This window comes from Macaca nemestrina, chromosome 14, assembly GCF_043159975.1.
Source record: "Macaca nemestrina isolate mMacNem1 chromosome 14, mMacNem.hap1, whole genome shotgun sequence".
NCBI classification, from domain to species: Eukaryota; Metazoa; Chordata; class Mammalia; order Primates; family Cercopithecidae; genus Macaca; species Macaca nemestrina.
In genome coordinates, this window is record NC_092138.1 from 21,282,456 (window position 1) to 21,305,706 (window position 23,251).

At 42.6% G+C, this 23,251-nt stretch overlaps 1 protein-coding gene across 12 annotated transcripts in view; it reads left to right on the top strand.

Annotated features, from left to right (window-relative positions):
- The window catches only part of LOC105498705 (prune homolog 2 with BCH domain), a 290,345-nt gene that overhangs the window by 206,649 nt on the left and 60,445 nt on the right, over positions 1-23,251 (top strand). For all 12 annotated transcript variants that reach the window (XM_071077641.1, XM_071077643.1, XM_071077642.1 and 9 more), the window contains exon 9: positions 47-794. In XM_071077641.1, the coding sequence (XP_070933742.1) occupies positions 47-794 (748 nt within the window). The remainder of the gene's footprint in view (positions 1-46; positions 795-23,251) is intronic.

Genomic DNA, 23,251 nt, shown 5'->3' on the forward strand with positions numbered 1-23,251 from the left:
CATTAAACCTTGTTCTCCTCTTCTCACTTTCAACTTCCACTTCTAGGTGACAGCAAGGAAATATCAGAATTGGAAGAAGAAAAAGTAATTCCTACCAAAGAGCCTGAGCAGATAAAATCAGAATACAAGGAAGGCAGATGTACAGAGAAGAATGAAGATCGTCATGTACTACACATGGATTACATACTTGTAAACCATGAAGAAAATTTACATTCAAAGCCAGAGGCCCGTGAAGAAAGAGAAAGCATAGCTGAATTAGAATTGTATGTAGGTTCCAAAGAAACAGGGCCGCAGGGAACTCAGTTAGCAAGCTTCCTAGACACATGTCAGCCTGCCTCCTTAAATGAAACAAAAGGTATCTCTGCAGAGAAAATGTCTTCTAAAGGCGATACGAGATCATCTTTTGAAAGCCCTGCACAAGACCAGAGTTGGATGTTCTTGGGCCATAGTGAGGTTGGTGATCTATCATCAGGGCCTGGGTGGTCTGGCAAGACTGTGGAGCCATTCTCTGAACTCAGCTTGGGCGAGGGTCCCCAGCTGCAGATTCTGCAAGAAATGAAGCCTCTAGAATCTTTAGCACTAGAGGAAGCCTCTGGTCCAGTCAGCCAATCACAGAAGAGTAAGAGCCGAGGCAGGGCTGACCCGGATGCAGTTATGTTGCAGGCTGTCACCCATGACAATGAATGGGAAATGCTTTCACCACAGCCTGCTCAGAAAACCATGATCCGTGACACGGAAATGGAGGAGGAGACAGAGTTCCTTGAGCTCGGAACCAGGAAACCAAGACCACATGGGTAAGCAGAAAGCTAGATTTATTTATTTTTGCCTGAAAAGCAATTTATTTAGAAACCTGGGAAATGGTTAGAGGTTATGGAATATGAAGAATACTTGGATGATAGCAGCTTTGCTTATATTGAATGCAAGGCACACCATCAGTAAAAGCAGCTACTAGATAACTATTACTATAATGATGATTTATGTACATTTTCAGTCAAAAAGCCCCTTCAATTTTCATACCTACCCCCCAACTGCCACCCCACCTACTTGAATACCTACATGACTCTTAAACAGGCAGTTGGGAATACAAGGGAATGACACTAACGTTTAATCAGCACCTACTATGTGCGAGGCAGTTTGCATATATTACCTCATTTAATCCTAACATGCCAGTGCGGGGAATGGAAGGGATGGGGTTGAGTAGGGGGATTCAAGGCTCAGAAAGTTTCTATAACTTGCCTAGAATTAAGTAACCAGAGTGAACACTCTGGGATTCAAAGCTTGCCACCTCCAAAGCCTTAGCATACAGAAAAGTCATTTTCTGGTTTTATGTAAGCACCTAATTTATCATTGGAGACAGAGAGACTCCATAGGCTTCTCCAAATCTCAGTGTAAAACATTCATTCCCTAATTGGCAGAGAAATTGGCAAACTGTCACCAAATCAGTGATTCAGTCATTCATTCACTCATTCATTCATTCATTCATTCACCATGTGGTTTTTGAGAGCTTGCTCTGTGCCATGGTCCGGGTAGCCAATGGGCATATATCAGGGAATAGGATGTCATCGCTGCCCTCAAGCTGCCAGTCTCTGCTGAAACTGTTTAGCATTCTTCATTTCTCTTCATTTGTGTTTATGAAGCCCTCCTGCTTCCAGGGAGAAAAGAACAAATTGTGAAAAATAACTTAAGTAAAGGGGAAAGTCATGTTTCCTCCTTGAAATGTAACAGAGAAAAGATATCGGCCAGGCACGGTGGCTCACACCTGTAATCCCAACACCTTGGAAGCCCAAGGTGAGTGGATCCCTTGAGGTCAGGAGTTTGAGACCATCCTGGCCATCATGGTGAAACCCCGTCTCTACTAAAAATTCAAAAATTAGCCAGGAGTGGTGGCAGCACCTATAATCCCAGTTACTTGGGAGGCTGAGACAGGAGAATCACTTGGACCTGGGAGGTGGAGGTTGCAGTGAGCCAAGATCGTGCCACTGCCCTCCAGCCTGAGCGACAGAGCCAGACTCTGTCTCAAAAAAAAAAAAAAAAAAAAAGGGAGAAAAGATATCTTTTTTTTTCCTACTCAGCGTGGGAATATAAAGGACTATACATACCACTTACCCACAGTGAGTCAAAGAATCTGGATTCCAGCCTGGATCTACCATGACTGATTATACATTTTAGGATTAATCCCAGGCTTAGGTTTTCTCATCCGTAAAATTAGTGAGTTGGGCTGAAAAATCTCAAGCCTTTGTGCAGTATTAAATTCTGGGAACTTAATTTGTGTGGAAACAGAATGTGTCTAGGAGAGCTTTGGCATTCACAAATTACATTTCTTGATGAAAGGAACAAGGACAATGGAAAGAATAGCTGGGGTATGTTGAGGGTTAGCAAAGTGCAGAAGGGGTTAAAAGCTCTACCATATTCCAGGGCAGCTTCATAAATCCAGACGTTGTCAGCTGGCCTAATCCTTCTTTCTTCCTGTCAAGCTATTTTCTTCCAGAGAGACCTCAGATCCGTTATCAGAAAGCGAGTAGCAGATGGATCCCAGCAGCCCTGCTGGCATTGTTATAGATTGAGCTCAGAACTCAGGCAGCCATGAGTTGGCTAAGCTATTGTTTGGCTTCTTGTCTGCATTTTGCACACGCCCCTGAGATCCAATAGATGACAGTCAGTGTTCAATTGTGCCACCAGTACCTTTTCTTTCAACACGATTTCTTTGCTCATCCCTTTCCGCTCAGCTTTCGTAGTACTGAAACTTTCCTCACAATGGGGATGGGGCAGATTTTCGCTCCGGCATGTGTATTATCTTTTGCATAAATAATTTACTCTGAATGTGTAAGTCTCCCTCTGTGCTAGATTTTCGGAGAAGAAAGAGTTGTCTAAAACAGTGGTTCTCTAAGTGGGGTCCTAAGAACGGCAGCATCAGTATCACCTGAGTGCTTGTTAGAAATGCAAATTATCGGCCCCAACTCAGACCTGCGGAATCAGAAACTCTGGGGGTGAGGCCCAGTCAGCTGAGCTTCAGCAGCTCCTGGTGCCCTCCAAAGCTTGAGAACCACTGGTTTAAAACATACTGTCAGTCGTCTAGCAGTTTACAATTTCATTAAAAAGTTAGACACAAGTAAAAAGGTAGATAGCAGTGTAATATTTAAGTCAAGCTAGTCAAAGCCCAGTGTCAGTTTAAGTATAAAATAGGTACCAACTATGGATGGGCATTTAGCCATAGACCGGGTGCTAAACACTCTGTGTGCACTGTTTCACTTTATAACGGCAACCTTGCGAGACACGAGTTACACAAGTGAGGAAATAAGAGGAGAGACGTCTGTTTCGGGCACCTTTATGGAGCAGGCAGCAGGAATCGCTTATTCTCTGTCAGACACAGGAGACAGAGTGCCCAGGGCCCATGATACTTTAAGGAGCCCATGAGAATATTTTCTTTTATAATCAGAAGAAAAAATTACTGTACTTTCACGTGGATTACATTTTGTCTTTATACCAACAACGTTATAAAATAAACTTTTAAAAAATGTTTTAATGACAGAAGGGGCTTATGAGGGCAGAAGTGCCTAGGGCCCATGAAGTCGTACTGCAGCTCTGAGAGGTACATTTAAAACAGTCACTAAAGGAAAGGTCACACTTTGGGAAAGCGAAGAAGAGGGTAAGAAGCTAGCTGAGTGAACTGGGATGAGTACTATGAAGGAAGTCATGGAGACAGGAAGGTCATCACAGAAGCAAAACAACGAGATAGCCGTGGTTTCCCAAACAAAAACCTGGAAATATCTCTGATGCATAATCTGATCCTAGAACAGGAGATCCAAAATCAAGACCATTCTGCAAAAAAGAAAATTAAGAAAGGCTCTTCTTAAATAGAGATAGGTTCATAGTATGCGCAATATGACTCACCAGTTGTAAATCAGCTTCTCCCCTCCCCTCCTCAGCCTCAGCCTCTCTCAACTCCCAAACTGTTTTGAGAGCTGCAAGCCACATTTTCAAAGTCTGAGAAAGCATGAGAAAAATGCCTTTTCTCCTCATATGCCACCTACTGACTCTTGTTAACAAAAGTTGTTACTAGGACTGAAAGATAGCCTCTCTCCCTTGAGATCTGCAGCACTGCTTCACGTTCCCTATGATCAGTCTTTTCAGAATCCTTTGCCAACACCTTGGTCATCCTCCAGCTGTAGACCTGTCCAGCAGGGGATCAAATACCAGTTCCCCAAGACAGTGATGGATGTGCCTGATCTTTCCTACGTAGTCACAAAGAATATTTGCAGGAGAATCTGTAGCACACAGACCTTTCTTAAAGGAAGAAACACTTAGCTGTTTATTTTAAAGAAAGCATGGTTGGAAGAATGATGTGTGAAGAAGGGGGTAAGCTGGTTACACGTTAGAGTTTTTCAGAAAAACAGAACAAATAGGAGATATCTGTATTTATATCTCCATCTTGCTATCTAGCTACTGAGAGAATTTTAAGGAATTGGCTCATGTGATTATGGGGGCTGGCAAGTCTCAAGTCTGTAGGGCAAGCTGGCAGCCTGGAAACTCAAGCAAGAGTCAGCACTGCAGTCGTGAATGTGAGTTCTGCAGGGCTGCAGGCTGGACACGCAGGCAGGTTTCTGGGCTGCAGTCTTCAGGAGAATTCCTTCTTCTTCAGAAAACGTCAGACTTTGCTATTAAGACCTTCATCTGATTGGATGAAGGCTCCTCACATTATGGAGGGTAATTTGCTTTACTCAAAGTCTGCTGACTTCGATGTTAATCACATCTAAAAAAATACTTTTACAACAACATCTAAACTGGTGTCTGACCAAATCACTAGGTATCATAGCCTAGCCAAGTCAAAACGTAAACATTAACTCTCACAGGTTATAGCAAAAAATCTGATCTATATGTTAAACAAGGATTAAGTCATTAAAATTTTAAAAGTCACTATCTGAATTATATGAAAATGTGACAATCAATATGCAAATATATTGGCTTTCCATAGATATAAGCAAAGAAATAATATGCAAGGGAATAAAAGAAAATCATTTCCAAGAGGACTGAGAAAACGGATGATACTCAACTGATGAATCTCGGGAGATGCAGGCAGCTGTGGGGGATGGAGGATGGGGAGGAGGGGAGGAGAAGAGAGGAAATCGTTGTCTCGTGTACTTTTGAAACAGTGTTTAGACATAACCTGACCCTCGTATTTGTGGAGCTGTATCTTGTTTCCTAGCTCTGTGAGGTGAGGTATTCAGTATTCCCTGAAATAAAGACGACCTTCAGACACAGTGTGTTTGGTTCTCTGGTGATCTGTCTGCATCCTTTCTTTTTAAGTTTGTAATTTTTCACCTTTTTTTCCCATCTGATAACACTATAGAAAAGAATTTATCTTTCTGCTTGTGAGTGACACCGTGAGATCTTTTTGTTTTTCGTGAAATCAGGCTTTTTCTGTCTATGACTTACAGTTGGGGAGTTAGTACATTGGGTCTTTTATCCACGTGAATGTTGAAAATCAGAAATAGATTTAAAAATCGGTTGACTCTTTCTCTCACTGTTGGGTAACGGGAACTCTGAGAAGCATCAGGCCGACCAAGCGTACCCCACTTCTGAACATTTGCCGTTTCTCAGAGATGAGTTGATGCTCTCTGAACTCCAGTGCGCCCTTGCTTATTCACCGTTTTTGGGCTTTGCCCTGTACCAAACCTGGAAGAACAAACTTAGCACTGACTCTGTGCTCATTTATTTTTGTAATTATATTTGATCCATTGGTGCTGTGTGTTGTTGAGTTGATGGTGATAAGTATCATTAAAAGTCCTTTGCTGGGCGCAGTGGCTCATGCCTGTAATCTCAACACTTCGGGAGGCCAAGGCGGGTGGATCACCTGAGGTCACGAATTTGAGACCAGCCTAGCCAATACGGCAAAACCCCATCTCTACTAAAATACAAAAATTAGTTGGGCATGGTGGCACACCCCTGTAATCCCAGCTACTCGGGAGGCTGAGGCAGGAGAATCGCTTGAACCTGGGAGGCAGAGGTTGCAGTGAGCCGAGATCACGCCACTTCACTCCAGCCTCGCTGAAAGACCAAAACTTTGTCTTTAAAAAAAAAAAAAAAGTCCTTTACATTTGCAATTTAATTCAGGACTTAGTCTCTTTCCTTCATTTCCTTCTTTTCTCTCTTGTTTTCTCTCTCTTTCATGCCCTCCACCCACTTCTACATTTCTGGCCAGCCCTACCCAGAGCAGACTTTCCATAGTAAGTGCTTGCAGACTGACAAATACATTATTTTCTTTGGTCCACCCATATGACACTTGACATAGACAGGGCAAGTGTTCCTATCCTCATTTCCCAGCCAGATGAGCAAACTCACTTAACACATGAACTGCTTAATGTCATCCAGAAATGAGAAAGTGGTGAGGTTAGACCTAAATTTAAGTCTTCTCTGTCTAGCCCAGTGCTTGTCAATGAAACACAGCTGCTCAAACAAGCATTTCTTTTGAGCCGCTTCTATAGGTTGATGTTTTCATTCCTATTCTCCCGTTGTCCCATTGAAAGGCACATAAAGTGCAATAGGAGATATTTTGAGATGGACTGAGCCAGAATCCATGCCTGACTCCTCAGACAGTCTTGTGACTTACTGGGCTTTTTTGATGCCTGAGTAAATATTTGCTCCCACAGTGGATCTGTGAGTGCTAGTGCTGTGTCAGTGGGCTGCTCCCCATCTGTGGTGTATGGGACCAACTGGAGTGGTTGGAGGCCAAAAGGAAGGGAGAGCATCAAAGCCCCTCAATATTCATTTACGTTTTCCAAATATTTATACGTGTGGTATTTTGTGGTGAGGGATTTTACAGCCAGAGAGAGCCACGAGTGCCAAGATGAGGTGGTGCAACCCCGTTTCCCTGTGGGAGGAACGCCCACAAAGGAGTTCATTTGTATTGTATTGGCTTCTAGTTTGAGGAAAAACCCAAGGTGCTTCTCTGGCTAGAACCTTGAAACATCACGACTAGTGGCATTGCTTACTTTAGGGGAAAAAAAAATCTCTCTGAAAATTGCTGGTATTTGAGGAAGACAAGAAGCCATGACTTTCGAAAGCAGGGTGTATTTGTGTGTCAGGGGCACAGCAGGAAAGTGATGACACATTCAAATTAGGAAGATTTGAGAGATTTAATAAAGAGAGTATTTACGAAGATGGAGGCAAAGCGTGAGGAACTCACAAGGAATGGTGCAGTAGCCCAGGAATAGGAGCAGCGTGGCTGTTATTCTTCCTAGACCCCAGGAGTGGGGAGACAGAGTGATGATCAGAACCCAGAAAGACAATTTTAGGTAGAAAGGGCCACCCTGAAAGGCATAGTGACCTAGTGTGAGGGACATGGCCAGCGGCAGACACTCCCACCTCTTCCCCCCCCCCCCCCCCGCCGTCATCTCTCACCAGGGGTCCTCATTGGTCAAAACCTAGTGGAGGCCCAGCGCCGTGCCTCCTGCCTGTAATCCCAGCACTTTGGGAGGCCGAGGCAGGCAGATTACTTGAGGTCAGGAGTTAGAGACCAGCCTGGCCAACATGGAGAAACCCCATCTCTACTAAAAATAGAAAAATTAGCTGGGCGTGGTGGCGGGCACCTGTAGTCCCAGCTACTCGGGTGACTGAGGCATGAGAATGACTTGAACCTGGGTGGTGGAGGTTGCAGTGAGCCAAGATCATGTCATTGCACTCCACCCTGGGTAACAAAACAAACAAAAAACTCAGTGGAAGTCGGAGGGTAAGTAAGGTAGGCTTGGGGCAGAAAGCAAGATGGAGAAAGTGGGAGAGTGGAGCTGACGAAGCAAACAGAAGCTGTTCAGCACAGCCAGCCTCGTTGGAGAGTGGTGGACCTCAGCCTCTGAAAACTGTCCTGAGATGTTCATGCGCATGATTAGTTAACTGTTTCTCCAGCACATTGGAGGATCGGTTTCCAAGATCTATGTGAGAGTTCTTTAGGAACAAAGGCTATCAAAAAGTCAGCGCAGGATTGGGTAACCCTTTGTAGAAGTCCAAGCTGCCGGTTCTGAACCAGCAGGGAATACTTGCCGACGTCGGAGACATTTTGGTTGTCACAACTGGGGTGGGTGCTCCAGTCATCTAATGGGCAGAGGCCAGGGATGCTGTTACATATCCTACAGTGCACAGAAGTGCCCCCCGCCACACAGGGTCATCCAGCCCCAAATGTCAATACTGCCAGTGGGAGAACTCTGCTCCCTCTGCCTTATTTTATTGCTACTATTTTTCCATCTGAAAAGATCTTATATTTACTTCTTTATTTAATTGATTCTGTTGCATCTGTCTCCACCTATGAGAATATAACCTCCAAGAAAGCGGAAGTTTGGTTTGTCTTGTTCATCATGGTACCCCTGTTGCTTAGAATAGCACCTGCCACATGTTAGACACCCCATAAATATACCTGATTGAATGAACAGAAAAGAAAGGGAAGTTTGCTCAACGTAATTTGCTTTTAATGACACTGTGATAATTTCCGGCGTTTGTTGCTTCTTTTCCCAAGGGAGATGTGCTAGTTTTAGTTTGGAAGGAATATGCATCTTTCTTTTCTCAAGTTACCAAATCCATCTTTTTCTGTCTTTTGTAATTTGAGGCAATAGTTACCCATTTTCAGTGTTCCCATGCTTTCCTTGTTCATTACAGTTCCTTCAAGATTCTTTCAGCCTTTCAGTTTTCTTAGCGTTTTGTTATTCACTTCACTCATCCTCATGGGGAGAAAATAGGTGTGTCTGTTCAATTTTTCTTCTTGGTCATCTGTTGCCTATACCATGGGTATTATAATCTCTTCACCTTGAAATAACTTTTCCTGGCTGGGCAAGGTGGCTCATGCCTGTAATCCCAGCACTTTGCAAGGCTGAGTTGGGCAGATCACCTGAGATCAGGAGTTCGAGACCAGCCTGACCAACATGGTGAAATCCCATCTCTACTAAAAATACAAAAAATAGCCAGCTGTGGTGGCATACACCTGTAATCCCAGCTACTCGGGAGGCTGAGGCAGGAGAATCACTTGAACCTGGGAGGCAGAGGTTGCAGTGAGCCGAGATTGTGCCACTGCACTTCAGCCTGGGTGAACGAGCGAGACCATCTCAAGTAATAATAATAATCATAATAATAACATTTTTATTAGAGAGGAACATTGTTTTATTTAATTAGTCATCTGTTATACCATCAACTCAAGCAGCTGTTGACAATATGTAATTTTCAAAGACTTTTTTTTATTTTTTAAACTTCCATTTATTAAATAATAATTTTAAAGTATTAATTAGGCTCTCAGAGAATAACTAAAACTCCACTGGAGAATTTGACATCTTTTCTTCAGCATAATAGAATGCTATTTACTGCAATTAAGCAGTAATTCTTATTTAAAAAAAATTTTAACTGCCTTTATATAATGAATAAAATAATACATTTCCTCAAATACCCAGCATACTCGGAGTTAGGACTGTTTTGCTCTGGCACAATCTGCGAGAACATCTTGCAAGACAAAAGGGAGTATTATTGGTGATAACCTATGTCTCACATTTCCATTTAATGAAGTATTACTTAAAATGTTTTTAAGGTATCTGTGATTGGCCTGATGACAATAACTTATTCACCATTCCTAGCCAACTGCTGACTTCCAAAACAGATATTATTATTTAAAACAGAATTAGGCTAGATGTGGTGACTAACACCTGTAATCCCAGCGTTTTGGGAGGCCAAGGTGAGAGGATCACCTGAGGCCAGGAGCTTGAAACCAGACTGGTCAATATGGTGAAACCCTGTCTCTACTAAAAATACAAAAAATAGCTGGGCAAGGTGACACATGCCTGTAATCCCAGCTACTCAGAAAGCTGAGGCTGGAGAATCATTTGAATGTGGGAGGTGGAGGTTGCAGTGAGCCGAGATCACACCACTGCACTCCAGCCTGGGCGAGCCTGGGCGACAGAGCTAGGCTCCGTCTCAAAACAAAACAAAACAAAACAAAACAAATAAAACAGAATTGGTTACAGTGTTTGTTCTGTAGCCTTCAGCTGCTGCCTTTCCCAAATAGGGAAGGAAGCCCCTTCTAATGAGCCAGCACTTCATAAAGACAAGATCCCCATTTTCAGCCTTCGCCCTGGGCAGAAATTCCCAAGATATGCCCAGCTCCAAAGTTACTTTTTCTCCCCTAATGATTTGAGAAATTCACCCATGATTTTGCTGAACTTCTGCCAGCCAGTGACCCTGCAAAGTGATACCTTCCTGTGGGCCCCACCTCCGTCTCCTCCATAGCTGAAAGATATATGGCACGTGAGATATTATTTCATAACTATTCATAATTATGAAGAATTTGGTTGACTTTTAGTTTAAAGATAAAAAATTTGCACCTTCCTCTTCTACTCCCTTCTTTACATAAAAATAGGAGCTAAGACTGGGTGCAGTGGCTCACCCCTGTAATCCAGCACTTTGGGAGGCCAAGGAAGGTGGATCACCTGAGGTCAGGAGTTCGAGACCATCCTGGCCAACATGGTGAAACTCCATCTCCACTAAAAATACAAAAATTAGCTGGGCATGGTGGTGGGTGCCTGTAGTTCCAGCTACTTGGGAGCCTGAAGCAGGAGAATTGATTAAACCTGGGAGGCGTAGGTTACAGTGAGCTGAGATCACGCCATTGTACTCCAGCTTGGGTGACAGAGCGAGACTCCGTTTCAAAAAAAAAAAAAAAAAAGAGTAAGAATAGGAGCTAACATCTCTCCACCCCACCTCCCATCAAAAAAAGAAAAAGATTATATAACATTGGATTTCTAGTTATTTCCCAAATTAACATTTTGCTAGAAGTCTTTGGTTTATCTGATAATATATATTTTTTGAACATCATACAAATAAATACATGCCTTTCTATTTTGTAAACATTTCATTAATACTTTATTTGCCTTAACTGTGTCGATAGATCTGCTGGCATTTTTAGAATTAATAATGGTAGTAGCTAACATGTACTGTGAAGTTATTTTAACCCAGACTCTCTACATAGGTTATTTTACCTTTCTTCGGGGGTCGGGGGAGACAGAGTATCACTCTGTCACTCAGGCTGGAGTGTGGAGTGCAGTGACACGATTTCCGTTCACTGCAACCTCCACTCCTGGGTTCAAGATTCTCCTGCCTCAGCCTTCTGAGTAGCTGAGATTACAGGCACATACCACTATGTTACCGTTTTTAACGGCTATCTTACCATTTTTAAGGAACATTATGATTACTGTCCATTCTGTGAATGAGCAGTCTTAAGGCTCCATGAGGTTTAGTAACGTCCACACTTGCTAATAAGTGGTGGAAATCAGATTTGAACTCGGCCTTGTGACTACAGGGTCCACAGGTTAACCTACACACCCTTTTGTCTCCCAGTCGCTGAAGTTGTACTGATCTTAGACAAGCATCCTAACTTTCTCTAGGACCTTCAGCTGGACTTCCTTATGAATCCTGCTATGTTTCCACAGTTCATTTTATTATGATTTTAGCCATCGTTCATTCAATGAAAATAATTACATTGCTGTCATATAGGGATGTGCTGTGAAACTACAGAATTTTTTTTGAGAAGTTTCAGGAGAACTAAATTCCTTACAACTTGTGCTTTGAGCCCATTCACATCCAGTCTCACTCAGGAGCAGGAGTAGCAGCAGTTTTCCTCCACTGACATACAAATTAAAGGGCATTTTTGACTCCACAGCGTGGGAGAAAGGGTATCATATGTTTCCAAATGAAACCAGCACAGCCCCAGCTCTGTCCCCTAGCCAGAGCGGCTGCACGGGGAGATCTGGGAGGCAGGTGATCATCCTTATTTAGATGTGCCAGAGATCATGTGACCAGAAAATGGAGGCGAATCTGTATTTCCAGTTAACTGCTCGGAAGAGAGATGCTGAAGAGCTGTAGCCGTGCATGCTTCTCACCCTCCTGTTAGAAAGCCTTCTCTCATCCTCAGAAGGTAGGTGGGTCCTGGTGCAGCTTTTAGGATATCGCTACTGGAAGGACAGAATGAGATGGGGAGTGTTGTTCTCAAAGACTAATCTCTTGCTGCTGGGAAGTTGGCGGGGGGAGAGGGGAGGGGGATGAGAGGATGCCGAATTCTGCCCAGCCCCTTGCAACTGACAGCTGCCAGCTGCATTTTATTCCGTATCCACTCATCCTGGAAAGGCTGTGGTCTTTATGCTATCCCCGCCCCTTTCTTGGCAATCAGGTAATCAGGAAACAGACTTTGCACAGGTTTAATCATTTTGTTTTCTTTTATATCTTTCATGAAAATGGAGAAAAATAAAAGGAAGTAACAGATTTGAAACTGTTTGAGACTATTGCCTAATGAGAAATAAAATGTCTATTTGGATTATTTGACAAGCAGGACAGCCCTAGTAGAGAGGCATTTTTTTTTTTTTTGTTATTCCTAATTGCTATTGAAACTAGCGCATCTGTTTTTCTAAACAATCTTGTAACCTTTACGTCTTACCTGAGTTTTAAGATGCAGAAATAGGTCATCTTCAAACATGGGCTTATGTCGTTCCCTTTGTCTTTTCAAAATCAAGAAAGAATACTCTACTGAAAGGATATCAGTATTTCACTGAGAGACTAAGTTATGTGAGGAAGTAAAAAAATTACCACCTGGTCAATTTCAACCAGGAATACACAGGTTATTAAATTTCTGTGTGGTAACTAGAAAACAAAGCTAGACTCTCACCTAGCAGAAGTGATTTAAAGTGTGACTCTGCCTGAGATCAGGGTACTGGCCATGTGGATGAAAGGGAAAGGGGGCATAATCTCCATCCACTGTCCCCTCTTTGATGTGAACTGTTGACATGGTTTGATCTTATGTAAGCTGCTATGTGAGTGCAGCTTCCGGGACCACTTCCAGCCAGATGGCTGCCCTGTGCCCCTCCGGTAGAGAAAATGGGAGTGGCTCCTGCGTGAATCTATTCCAAAATCTTCATCTGATGAAAGTTTTCTTAGAATCATAACTGATAATATGCATGGGATGTAAAATCTGGAATAATTAGATTACGATGCCTGGCAATCAAAAAAATGACCCATGGAATTTCTCTTAATTGCTAAGAGAAACTTCTTATCTGGGAGGTAAAACAAAACAAAACAGCTTTTATGGAAATGTCTCTCTGGGCAAATTAGACATTTTTAGGGTACTGAAAGCTCAGCACTCTAAAGTGGTTTGGACCTTGTTCCCCAACTCAGAAGAACAAGATGAGGTTACTGTCATTGGAAATCAGCAGCACGTAAATATCCCTGTGAGATTTAGCTTTGTAAGCCAAGTTACCCTTTATGTCCTAAATAAGGTTTAATGCCTCATAGATGCTTGAGGATGGTGAGCCAATTCTCCTTCCTATTAACAAGAAGTCAAATTAGCTTTTTTTCCAATGGTTAGTGCTCTGTTTGGTACATCCCAGTGAACTTCTATTTACATTCCGTTTGGTTTCTCAGTCTTGAGTGGCTTTGTACTCCTGGGAAGATTTATCTCTTCAATAAGAGATCACAGTACTTTCTTGATTTTTTAACTTCACACTTTCCAGCTCTACAGAAGACAAGGTGTAGGGTTTGCACATAGGTTCGGGTACTCGATATAGGTTACAGTGCAAAAGCTTAGGTTTATCTACGGCAAATAAAAGCTGATTTTTTTCCTACTTAACTAGTCTGGAATTGCTTGCCTTGTGTTTGCTGTATCAAGATTTTGCAGGCAGAGGCTTTACATGAACCAAGTTCCTGCCCGAGTAGTATTTGTATTTGGGATGGTTTCTCAATTCTTTACCAATCCAAGTTAAGGGTAATTGGTAGTTGAGGGAAGGAAGAAGGGGTGAGAAGGGGCAGAAGGAAAAGTAGAGGACAGATTCTGTCCCCTGGTATCTTGTCTGCCAGGTTGACAAAGAACATGGCTCCTTCTGGATTAATACTGGCAGGAATCGTGAGGGGCTTGTGGAGAGGTACATCACTATGTTGCTCAGGCTAGTCTGAAACCGCTGGCCCCATAGGAGGGGTATTGGAGAAGAAGCAGGAGTAGATGCCCTGCATCTGAACACTCTTTTCCTTAGAGAGCTGTTGCCAAAGTTGGCTCTGTCTTGTTCTGATACCTGCCTATTTGCCTGTTACTTTGATAGTTGTTTGATTCCTTATATTGTTCTTGAATCCTAAAGTTCAACTGCTAAAGTAATAGAAGCTGAACTAAATTTTAGAATTCATTTGGATTCACTTCTTGAATTTACAGGCAGAAAATGAGTTCTAGTTAGAGTGAGTGATTGTCTTAAGATCACCCAGTCAGTGTCTACGCTGGGATCAGAATTCAGGGGTCTTAGCTCTGGACCTTGTGCTACTTCCTGTCAGCTCAGGGCCTTTGAGGAAAAAAAAAAATCTTGATGCGGTATCTCATGGCTGTAATCCCAGCACTTTTTGGGGCTGAGGCAGGAAGATCACTTTGAGACCAGCCTGAGCAACATAGTGAGACCCTGTCTCTATAGAAAATTTAAATATTAGCTGAATGTGGTGGCATGCACCTGTAGTTCCAGCTGCTTGGGAGACTGAGGCAGGAGGATGCCTTGAGCCCAGGAGATTAAGGCTGCAGTGAGCTATGATCATGCCATTGCACTCCAGCCTGGGTGACAGAGCAAGAATCTGTCTCAAAAAAGAAAAGAAATCTAGTCCATGCATTAGCATTTTTTCATGGCTTAAAAAAAAAACCCTACCACTCTTCTATTTTTAGGATAAGGTGGCATTTCCTAATTCATCTACAACCCTTAGACTCGTATGCATTTGGGGAAAATGAAACATCTCTACTGTCAGAACGTGAGTGTTTATTATTAACAGGATGCTATCCCTAAGAACTGCATATGATACAAACTAAGGTGCAGTATCCTCATTCTAGTGTGGGGAGGAGAAAGTAAAACAAATGGCCGTGAAGGACAGGATGAAATCAATTCCATAAGAAATTATACAACAGTGGGGCTCTGGATGCTTAAAGGTGAGAAAGTGTTGCTTCATTTTCTTTGTTGTAGAGTGCCTAGTACAGGATTCATGCCTGAGGAAGATTCAATAGGTTGGGAGAAGGAATATTTCAGTGGAGGGAATATAATAAAGCCAGCTATGGAGTCAGGAGAGGTATCAGTTGGAGTTGGGAGACTTAAGAGAATCTCATTTTGCCTGAAGGGTAGAGCAGTTGGAGAAGCTAAGAATGGATTATTCTAAGTGGTTAAGAGCCCCCAAGGCTGCAACAAGGAAGTCTGTATTCAATGGTTTTTGTTGGCAATGGAAAGCTGATGTTTCTTGAGCTGGGTATGGTGATTGCAATAGACTGGCAATGATGCAAGAGACATGGGAGGGCAGATGGGAAGTGGCAATCCACCGGAGACATAATCAAGGCTGGAACTGTTCCTGGGATGGAAAGAAGGGAGGTAGTTTCAGAACTGCAGACACAGAAGAAAGCTAGAGGGCATGAAAATTGAGGAAGATGAGAACCTACTGGGGAGGTGCCCACAGAAGAATTGGCAAGCCCTGTGAAAGGTCATCATTTCATTCTTTGTGTCTGAGAACCTGCAGCCTTGGTGAGTTACTTGATATAAGGTCATATAAGCAAGGCAAAGAAAGCACAAAACTTTCTCCACAGTGGAACAAGACAGAGCCTACTTGGGCAGCAACACTAGCTGCAAGTGAAAAACCACATCTGATTCATCAGCCTTAGGTCATGGTTCTGGTGCTGGACAGTGGTCTCTATGACTACACTTTCTTTGTTGCCAAGAAGGCAGGTCTGCAGATCTCTGTACCTACTGGGATGGGATGTGAAGAGGATTGGTGGTGTTTTCCTCTGGTCAGGCTCTTACCTCCTGGGCAGTGGCTATAGAAGGAGAACACCCAGTTTCAGGGCAGGGGTGAGGCCAAATGCTGTCTGTGACAAGCTGCAAGGAGATTCTGACTCATAGGTTGCAAGAACAGAATGAGTCTTGATTGTAGGCTTAGGAACTGAGGAGAAATTGGGAAGAAAAAGAACAGGAGAGCTCAGATATAATCTATCCTCATTGCCTCCCTGGCTTACCAACAGGCCAGATACCACCTTTTATTGGAGGCTTCTAGATTGCTCTACTCTACCCCCGCATCTGGAGGAGCTGCTGCTGCCTCTGAAATTCGTGTAGGACTCCCATGGCTTTTAGCCCCTCCTGTGCTGTTTTGTGTGAACCTGTATGTGTCTTTTCCTCTTTATCCTCCTAGATTTTAAATTCTCTGAGAGCAGAATGTGTCTCTGATCCATTCTTTTTGTAATACAGCCTCCCCGCACGCTAGCACTTTCCATATGACTCTAGGACTCAAATGTTTGTTGAACTCCTGCCGGAATGAATAGCCTGAGAAACAAACAGTATCAGAAAGAAGCCACAGCTGTCAAAGCTTGTGGCAGTCTGCTTTGGAAACCCTAGGCAGATGACCAGAAGAATCTTGATATGGTTTTACCTGGAGAGAGAGAGCATTCAATATCCCTTCCAATCCAAAAACTGAACACCAAACACATGCTTTCAGTATTGCCTGGAAAAGCAGGATTTGGTGCTGCCCAAACCCAAGATGAAAGTCCCATTCATAAAGCCACCATTGCCCACCGATGTTGTCCCTTAACAGTTATATTCTTCTACATCCAGTTCCCAGAAATATCCAGGAAAGGTTGATGAAATTGGATGTTCTAAAAGTAGTTCTTCCTAAAATAAAATAGGAGTGAAACCAACATAGTGTGATCCCGAGAGAGCAGCTGAGCATGAGGTAGGTAAGGAGGACAGGTAAAATGGAGATGAAAGGAGCGCTAGAGACTATTCATCTGTAGAAAGGTCAGTAGTGATCATTGAAGGAAGGCAAGTATGGGATGGAGTTGAGCCTCATTCCTGGGCTGGTCATGGGGAAGTTTTCCTTGTACGTTAGACTAAGTTCAGATGTAATCAAGGCTCATGGCTGGGCTGGATGCAGTGGCTCATGCCTGTAGTCCTGATACTTTGGGAGGCTGAGGTGGGAGGATCACTTGAGGCCAGGAGTTTGAGCCCAGGCTGGGCCATACAGTGAGACCCCATCTCTATGAAAAAATTGCAGAAAATGCCTTAGCCAGTTGTGGTGGCACACACCTGTGGTCCCAGTTACTCAGGAGGCCAAGATGGGAGAATCTCTTGAGGCCAGGAGTTTGAGACCAGCCTAGGCAACATAGTGAGACACCGTCTCCTACAAAAAAAAAAATTATTTAAACTTAGCTGGGTGTGGTGGCACACACCTGTGGTCCCATCTACTCTGGAGCCAAAGCGGGAGGATCTCTTGAGGCCAGAAGTTCAAGACCAGCCTGGGCAACACAGTGAGACCCTGACTCCACCAAAAATTTTTTTTAAACAGCCAGGCATGGTCGTGGATGCCTGTGGTTCCAACTACTTGGAGACTGTGGTGGGAGGATCACTTGAGCCTGGGAAGTCAAGGCTGCAGTGAGCCGTGTTCATGCCACTGCACTCCTGCCTGGGTGACAGAGCAAGACCCTGTCTCAAAAAAATAAAAATAAAAATAAAAAACCTCCTGTCTTGGCAATAAAGGCAGAGGTTGGATTTCCTATGATGAGTGTCTCACCAAGTTTTTTATGTACTTGCCACTAGCTGGATATAGCTGTTATTGAGCTGTTATGTTTATTTTCCAGTCCTTTCATCTATCAGCAGGGACCTGGTAACCCAAAAATGTGAGTGATGTAAAGAGAGAGTTACGGAATCTCATATAATGCTATAACTCTGTGAATAACAATTATTTAAAAGCATAAGCACATTTTCTTCCCTGAATATCTGTCTACATTTATGCAACGAAGACATAGAAATGAAAAAGAGATGGTTAAATGAATCAGTTCTCCCCAAGAGGTTGGCAGAGCCATATGATTACTGAACGTATCCCTCAGGAGGGTATGAAATTAATCAAGTCTTGTAATTAGCTTCATAGAATGATTATATTGTGCAGCAGGATACATGTAAGTAAGCGGGATGGCCTCTTTCTCCCAGTGTCGAGGGGCCTAACTTAGGTTTCTCTCTCTCCCTGGAGATCTGTCAGGCAGCCATAGAAGGGCTTTCTAGCAGAGAAGATGAGTGAAAGGACTGATATACTCCTTCCAGAGTCAAGAGTCTCCTCCTTGACACTGGATATACCAGTGAAGATCTGATACTTTATTGGTTTGCTAGGGCTGCTATAACAAAGTACCAAAGACGAGGTGGCTTAAACAGTAGACATTTATTTTCTCACAGTTGTGGAAGTCTGAGATCAAGGTATAGCTAGGATTGGTTTCTTCCGAGGCCTCTGTCTCCTTAGCTTGCATATGACTGTCTTCTCCCCATGTCTTCTGGTCTTCCCTCTGTGTGTGTTTGTGTCCACATTTCCTCTTGCTATAAGGATGCCAGTCATATTGGACTATGGTCCACCCAAATGACTTCATTTTCACTTAATTACCTCTGCAAAAACCCCATTTCCAAACACACATCTTGAGGTACTAAGGGTTAAGACTTCAACATAAGATTCTTGGGGGATGCAATTCCTCCCATAATAGATACCTTAGGAATGTGACAGCATATGTGCCAGGAATTCCTGATGGTCCTGTGAATGGTGACAGACCTCCAACCCCATAAACCATTTATTGTACTTCAATGATGAGTCTCTGCATCCCTTCAGGGGATCCATGACCTCCTGGGAGACTCAGAGTGAATATAGAAGGCTAAGTGTAACCCAGCATCTTCTAATAATAATAATAATAGTAATGTTAGAAGTAATCATATAATGGAACTGTTGCCGAGCACTTTACTCATTATCTCTTTGAAATCTCTCCTCTCATTCCCATTTTGCAGATGAGGAAACTAAGTCTTAAGAGAAGTCAGTAACTTTAGCACAGTTACATGGTTAATAAGAGACAGAAGTGGCCGGGCGCAGTGGCTCACGCCTGTTATCCCAGCACTTTGGGAGGCCGAGGAGGGTGGATCACTTGAGGTCAGGAGTTCAGGATCAGCCTAACCAACATGGTGAAACCCTGTCTCTACAAAAAGCAGAAAAATTAGCCCAGCGTGGTGGTGCAGGCCTGTAATCCCAGCTACTCAGGAGGCTGACGCAGAAGAACTGCTCAAACCCAGGAGGTGGAAGTTGCGGTGAGCTGAGATTGTACCACTGTACTCCAGCCTGGGCGGCAGAGCAAGACTCCATCTCAAAAATAAATAAATAAATAATAACAGGCAGAAGTGGAGTGAGTCCCATTGACGCCACCAGGGTAGATCGCCTCCCTGTTTGTGAGCATTGTTTTTCTTAAACTGGTGTGAAAGGCTAAGGAGAAATTTCTTGCAGGTGGATGTGTATGAAGGGACCTGAAGAAGTCCAGCAGCTTTAAGGTGGATATCTAAGGAAGTCCAGAATCCCCAAAGAGCATTGAAACCCTAAGTGTAATCTGGAATTTTCCCACTGCCAAGAGGTCGCTAACTTAGATCTGTTAGACCCCAACCATTGAAAGTGGAGGAAATGAGACTCAGGCAGGAAGGGAGCACCGGGGCTCTGGAGCTGCCCTGGGGTTGAATCTGCAGCCAACTCCTCCTCCTCTCCCCGCTCCCTTTGACTTGTCTCTGAGAAACCGTCCTGGGAGACAAGCTAGCAGGCCAGACAAACTCAAACAGTTTTTTTAAAAAGTAGCCTCTGACTCATAGATGTAGAGTAGAATGGTGGTTGCCAGAGGCTGGGGAGGGGGTGAGGGAAAGAAGAGTGGTTGATCAAAGGGTACAAAATTTCAGTTAGATCTGAAAAATAAACTTTAGTGATCTGTTGCAGAGTGGTGACGATAATAAATAATCATGCACTGTATATTGCAAAATTACTAAAAAAGTAGATCTTAAATGTTTTCACCACAAAAAATGCAAGTATGTGAGGTGATGCATTTGTCAATTTTCTTTAATGATTCTACAGTGTAAATATATGCCAAAAATCACATTGTACCCCATCAATATACATTTGTGTGTGTCTATATGTGTGTATATATATTATATGTACATATGATGTATACTATATATTTTATGTATAGACACACACAAAAATTCATGGTGTACACAAATACATATGTGTATATATGTATATATACGCATACACAAATATTTATGGATACAAATACAAATTTATGGAGCATATGTATACACACACACACACACACATATATGTTAGCATCAGATTTCAGGGCATGTCCCTCCCCACATGATATTCTATGATATTCTTTCATTTGCATTCAGGATTAGAGGAGTGATAAACAGAAATGCATTCATCCAACAAACATGTGAAGGTACGCCTAATTTCAGGGATCATGACCCTGGCACTTCCTTTATATGGGAGTTAACCCTGTCTCTGTAAACAAGAATATACCCACGTGTAAGCTTCCTGAGAGCATATGTATTTTTCCCAATCTGTTTTATCAGTCAGGTCATTTTGGGTGATGGGTGACAAAAACTCAACTTACCCTGCTTAGGTTAAAAAGAATATTAACTGGCTCATATTACGAAAACCAAAGAACTAATCTGGCTCTAGGCAGAGGTGAATAAGGAAGCTCCAAACACGCAGTCAATGTTTACCCATTTTTTTTCCTTCACTCATTGTCTCCGTTTCTTAATACAGAAAGGATTCTCCATAGGCCCTCAGGTTTACATTACAGTCAGCTGCAATCCCCAGAGAAAGGCTTTCTTTTTCCCAGAGTTTTCAACAAAATCTGGGTTGAGTCTCTCCTTGGAAGAACTGGTATCACATGCTTATTCGTGGAACCAATCACTGTGGCAGGGGTGGGGACTCTGCTGATTGGTCAGTCCTGGGTCAGGTGCCTGTCTCTGCAGGGAAAGGAGATTACCTTCAATCCTCAAACCCTGGGACTTAGTGTGATGGAGAAATTTTTCCGCAAAGGGGAATAGAGGTGCTGTTATCAAAAGAAGAAAGAGTCTGGGGAGGACACTGGGCTATTACATCTGAATACACTGAAAAAGTTAATGGTCAGGAGGAGATGAAGAGAGGTCAATTAAAGGGTACAAATGTACAGTTTGGTAGAAGAACTTAGCCCTAGTTTTTGCCAGATCATTAGAGTGACTATTGTTTACAGTAATCTATTATATATTTTTTAAATAGTTGAAAGAAAAATTTGAATATTTTTTAGCATAAAGAATACACAAATATTTCAAGTCATAGCTATCCCAAATGATGCTGGTTTGATCTCTACAAATTATATTAATGTATTAAATTATAATGTAATGTACTCCCCAAAATATATACATCTATTGCGTATCAATAAATAAAATAAAAATAGTGGGGCTGAGCACAGTGGCTCACACCCGTAATCCCAGCACTTTGGGAGGCCGAGGCAGGTGGATCACCTGAGATCGGGAGTTTGAGACCAGCCTGACCACCATGGAGAAACCCCATCTCTACTAAAAATACAAAAAATTAGTTGGGCATGGTGGTGCATGCCTGTAATCCCAGCTACTTGGGAGGCTGAGATAGGAGAATCGCTTGAACCCAGGAGGCGAAGGTTGTCATGGGCCGAGATAACACCATTGCACTTCAGCCTGGGCAACGACAGTGAAACTCCAACTCAAAAAAAAAAAAAAAGTTAATAGTGATCATCCATAGTGGCAAAATTTAGGAATATTTTGCCTTTATATTTTCTATCATATATAATTCTATTTTTATATAAGAAATATATATTGTAAGTTTTCTATAAGTAAACTATATTTTTATAATGAATAAGACTTTTTAAAAGTTTTGTAAATTAATCTCTCTGAGAAAATAAAGCCTCTTTTAAAGTCTAAATCACTCCGTCTACTAAGGGGCTTCTGGCTAAGATCAAGAGCCAGATCTCTTCTCTCTCCTAACATTTTTATCGCCTTCACTGTCTCCTGCTAATTCTGGCCTCCAGGGAGGTCTCATTTTGTCACCTCCTCTGCCTTTGCCACTTCCCATGACTCTCAGAGTTCCTCCGTGTTTTTAATGTATTTAAAATATCAGTTTATCTTTAAAATAAACTATTTGGACTTTACTTAAAATTTCAAGGTGACAATATATCTTTTAAAAGATATGCCCTGACTAGATTTAATTGCCAGTGTTTTTTTATAACCTCTAGCTGATAAGAATTCCCTGAAAGGAGTTTTTAACATAAATCTGGGATCCTTTTACAAGTGTTTTATGTGACATTCTGAGATAATTTATTTCCACAGGCTGATAGGATATACCTCCTTGTGGGAGCAGTTGAAGAGCACCTTTCTGGTGGTTCAGGGGTAAAAATGATGCCTAAATTGAAGCAGTGGCGGAAGCATCAGTTGTCCTAGGACATCAAGCTCTAGTGCGCCTGGGTGGGCACCCACACAGTCGAGATCTTCACAGACAGATCCCACAGCTCTAAGTGTCCCTTTCAGGCTGTTCACCTCCAGATTTATGATCTGAAAGTGGTTTCGTGAGCTTAGAAAAACCTATCTTGTACCCTTTCCCAGGGCACCTGCTTTTTATTTTTTTATTTTTATTTTTTTGATTGTGGTAAGAAACACATAACGTAAAATTTACCATCTTAACCATTGTTAAGTGTACAGTTCAGTTACGGTAGGTACATTCACATTGCTGTGCCTAGATCTCCAGAACGTTTTCATTTCTTAAAATTAAAACTCAATACCCATTAAACAACATTTCCCCATCTCCCCAGCCCCTGGCAACCACCCGTTTCAACCATTTCTGTTTCTGTGAATGTCACCGCTTTAGCTACTTCAGATAGGTGGAATCATACAGTAATGGTTTTTTGTTTTTGTGTGTGTGACTGGCTTATGTGACTGGCTGATTTCATTTAGCATGATGTCCTCAAAGTTCATTCATACTATAGCCTGTGACTGGATTTTCTTCCTTTTTAAGGCTGAATAATATTTCATGTATGCATATATACCACATTTTCTTTATCCATTAATATGGTTTGGCTCTGTGTCCCTACCTGAATTTCATCTTGAATTATAATCTCCTTGTGTCCGGGACGGGGCCTGGTTGGAGGTGATTGGACCCTGAGGGCAGACTTCCCCCCTGCTGTTCTTATGATAATGAAAGAGTTCTCATGAGATCTGGTTACAAGTATGGCACTTCCCCCTTTGCTCTCTCTCTCTCTCTCTCTCTCTCTCTCTCTCTCTTCTATTGCCATGTAAGACGTGCCTTGCTTTCCCTTTGCTTTCAGTCATGATTGTAAGTTTCCTGAGGCCTCCCCAGCCATGTGGAACTGTGAGTCAATTAA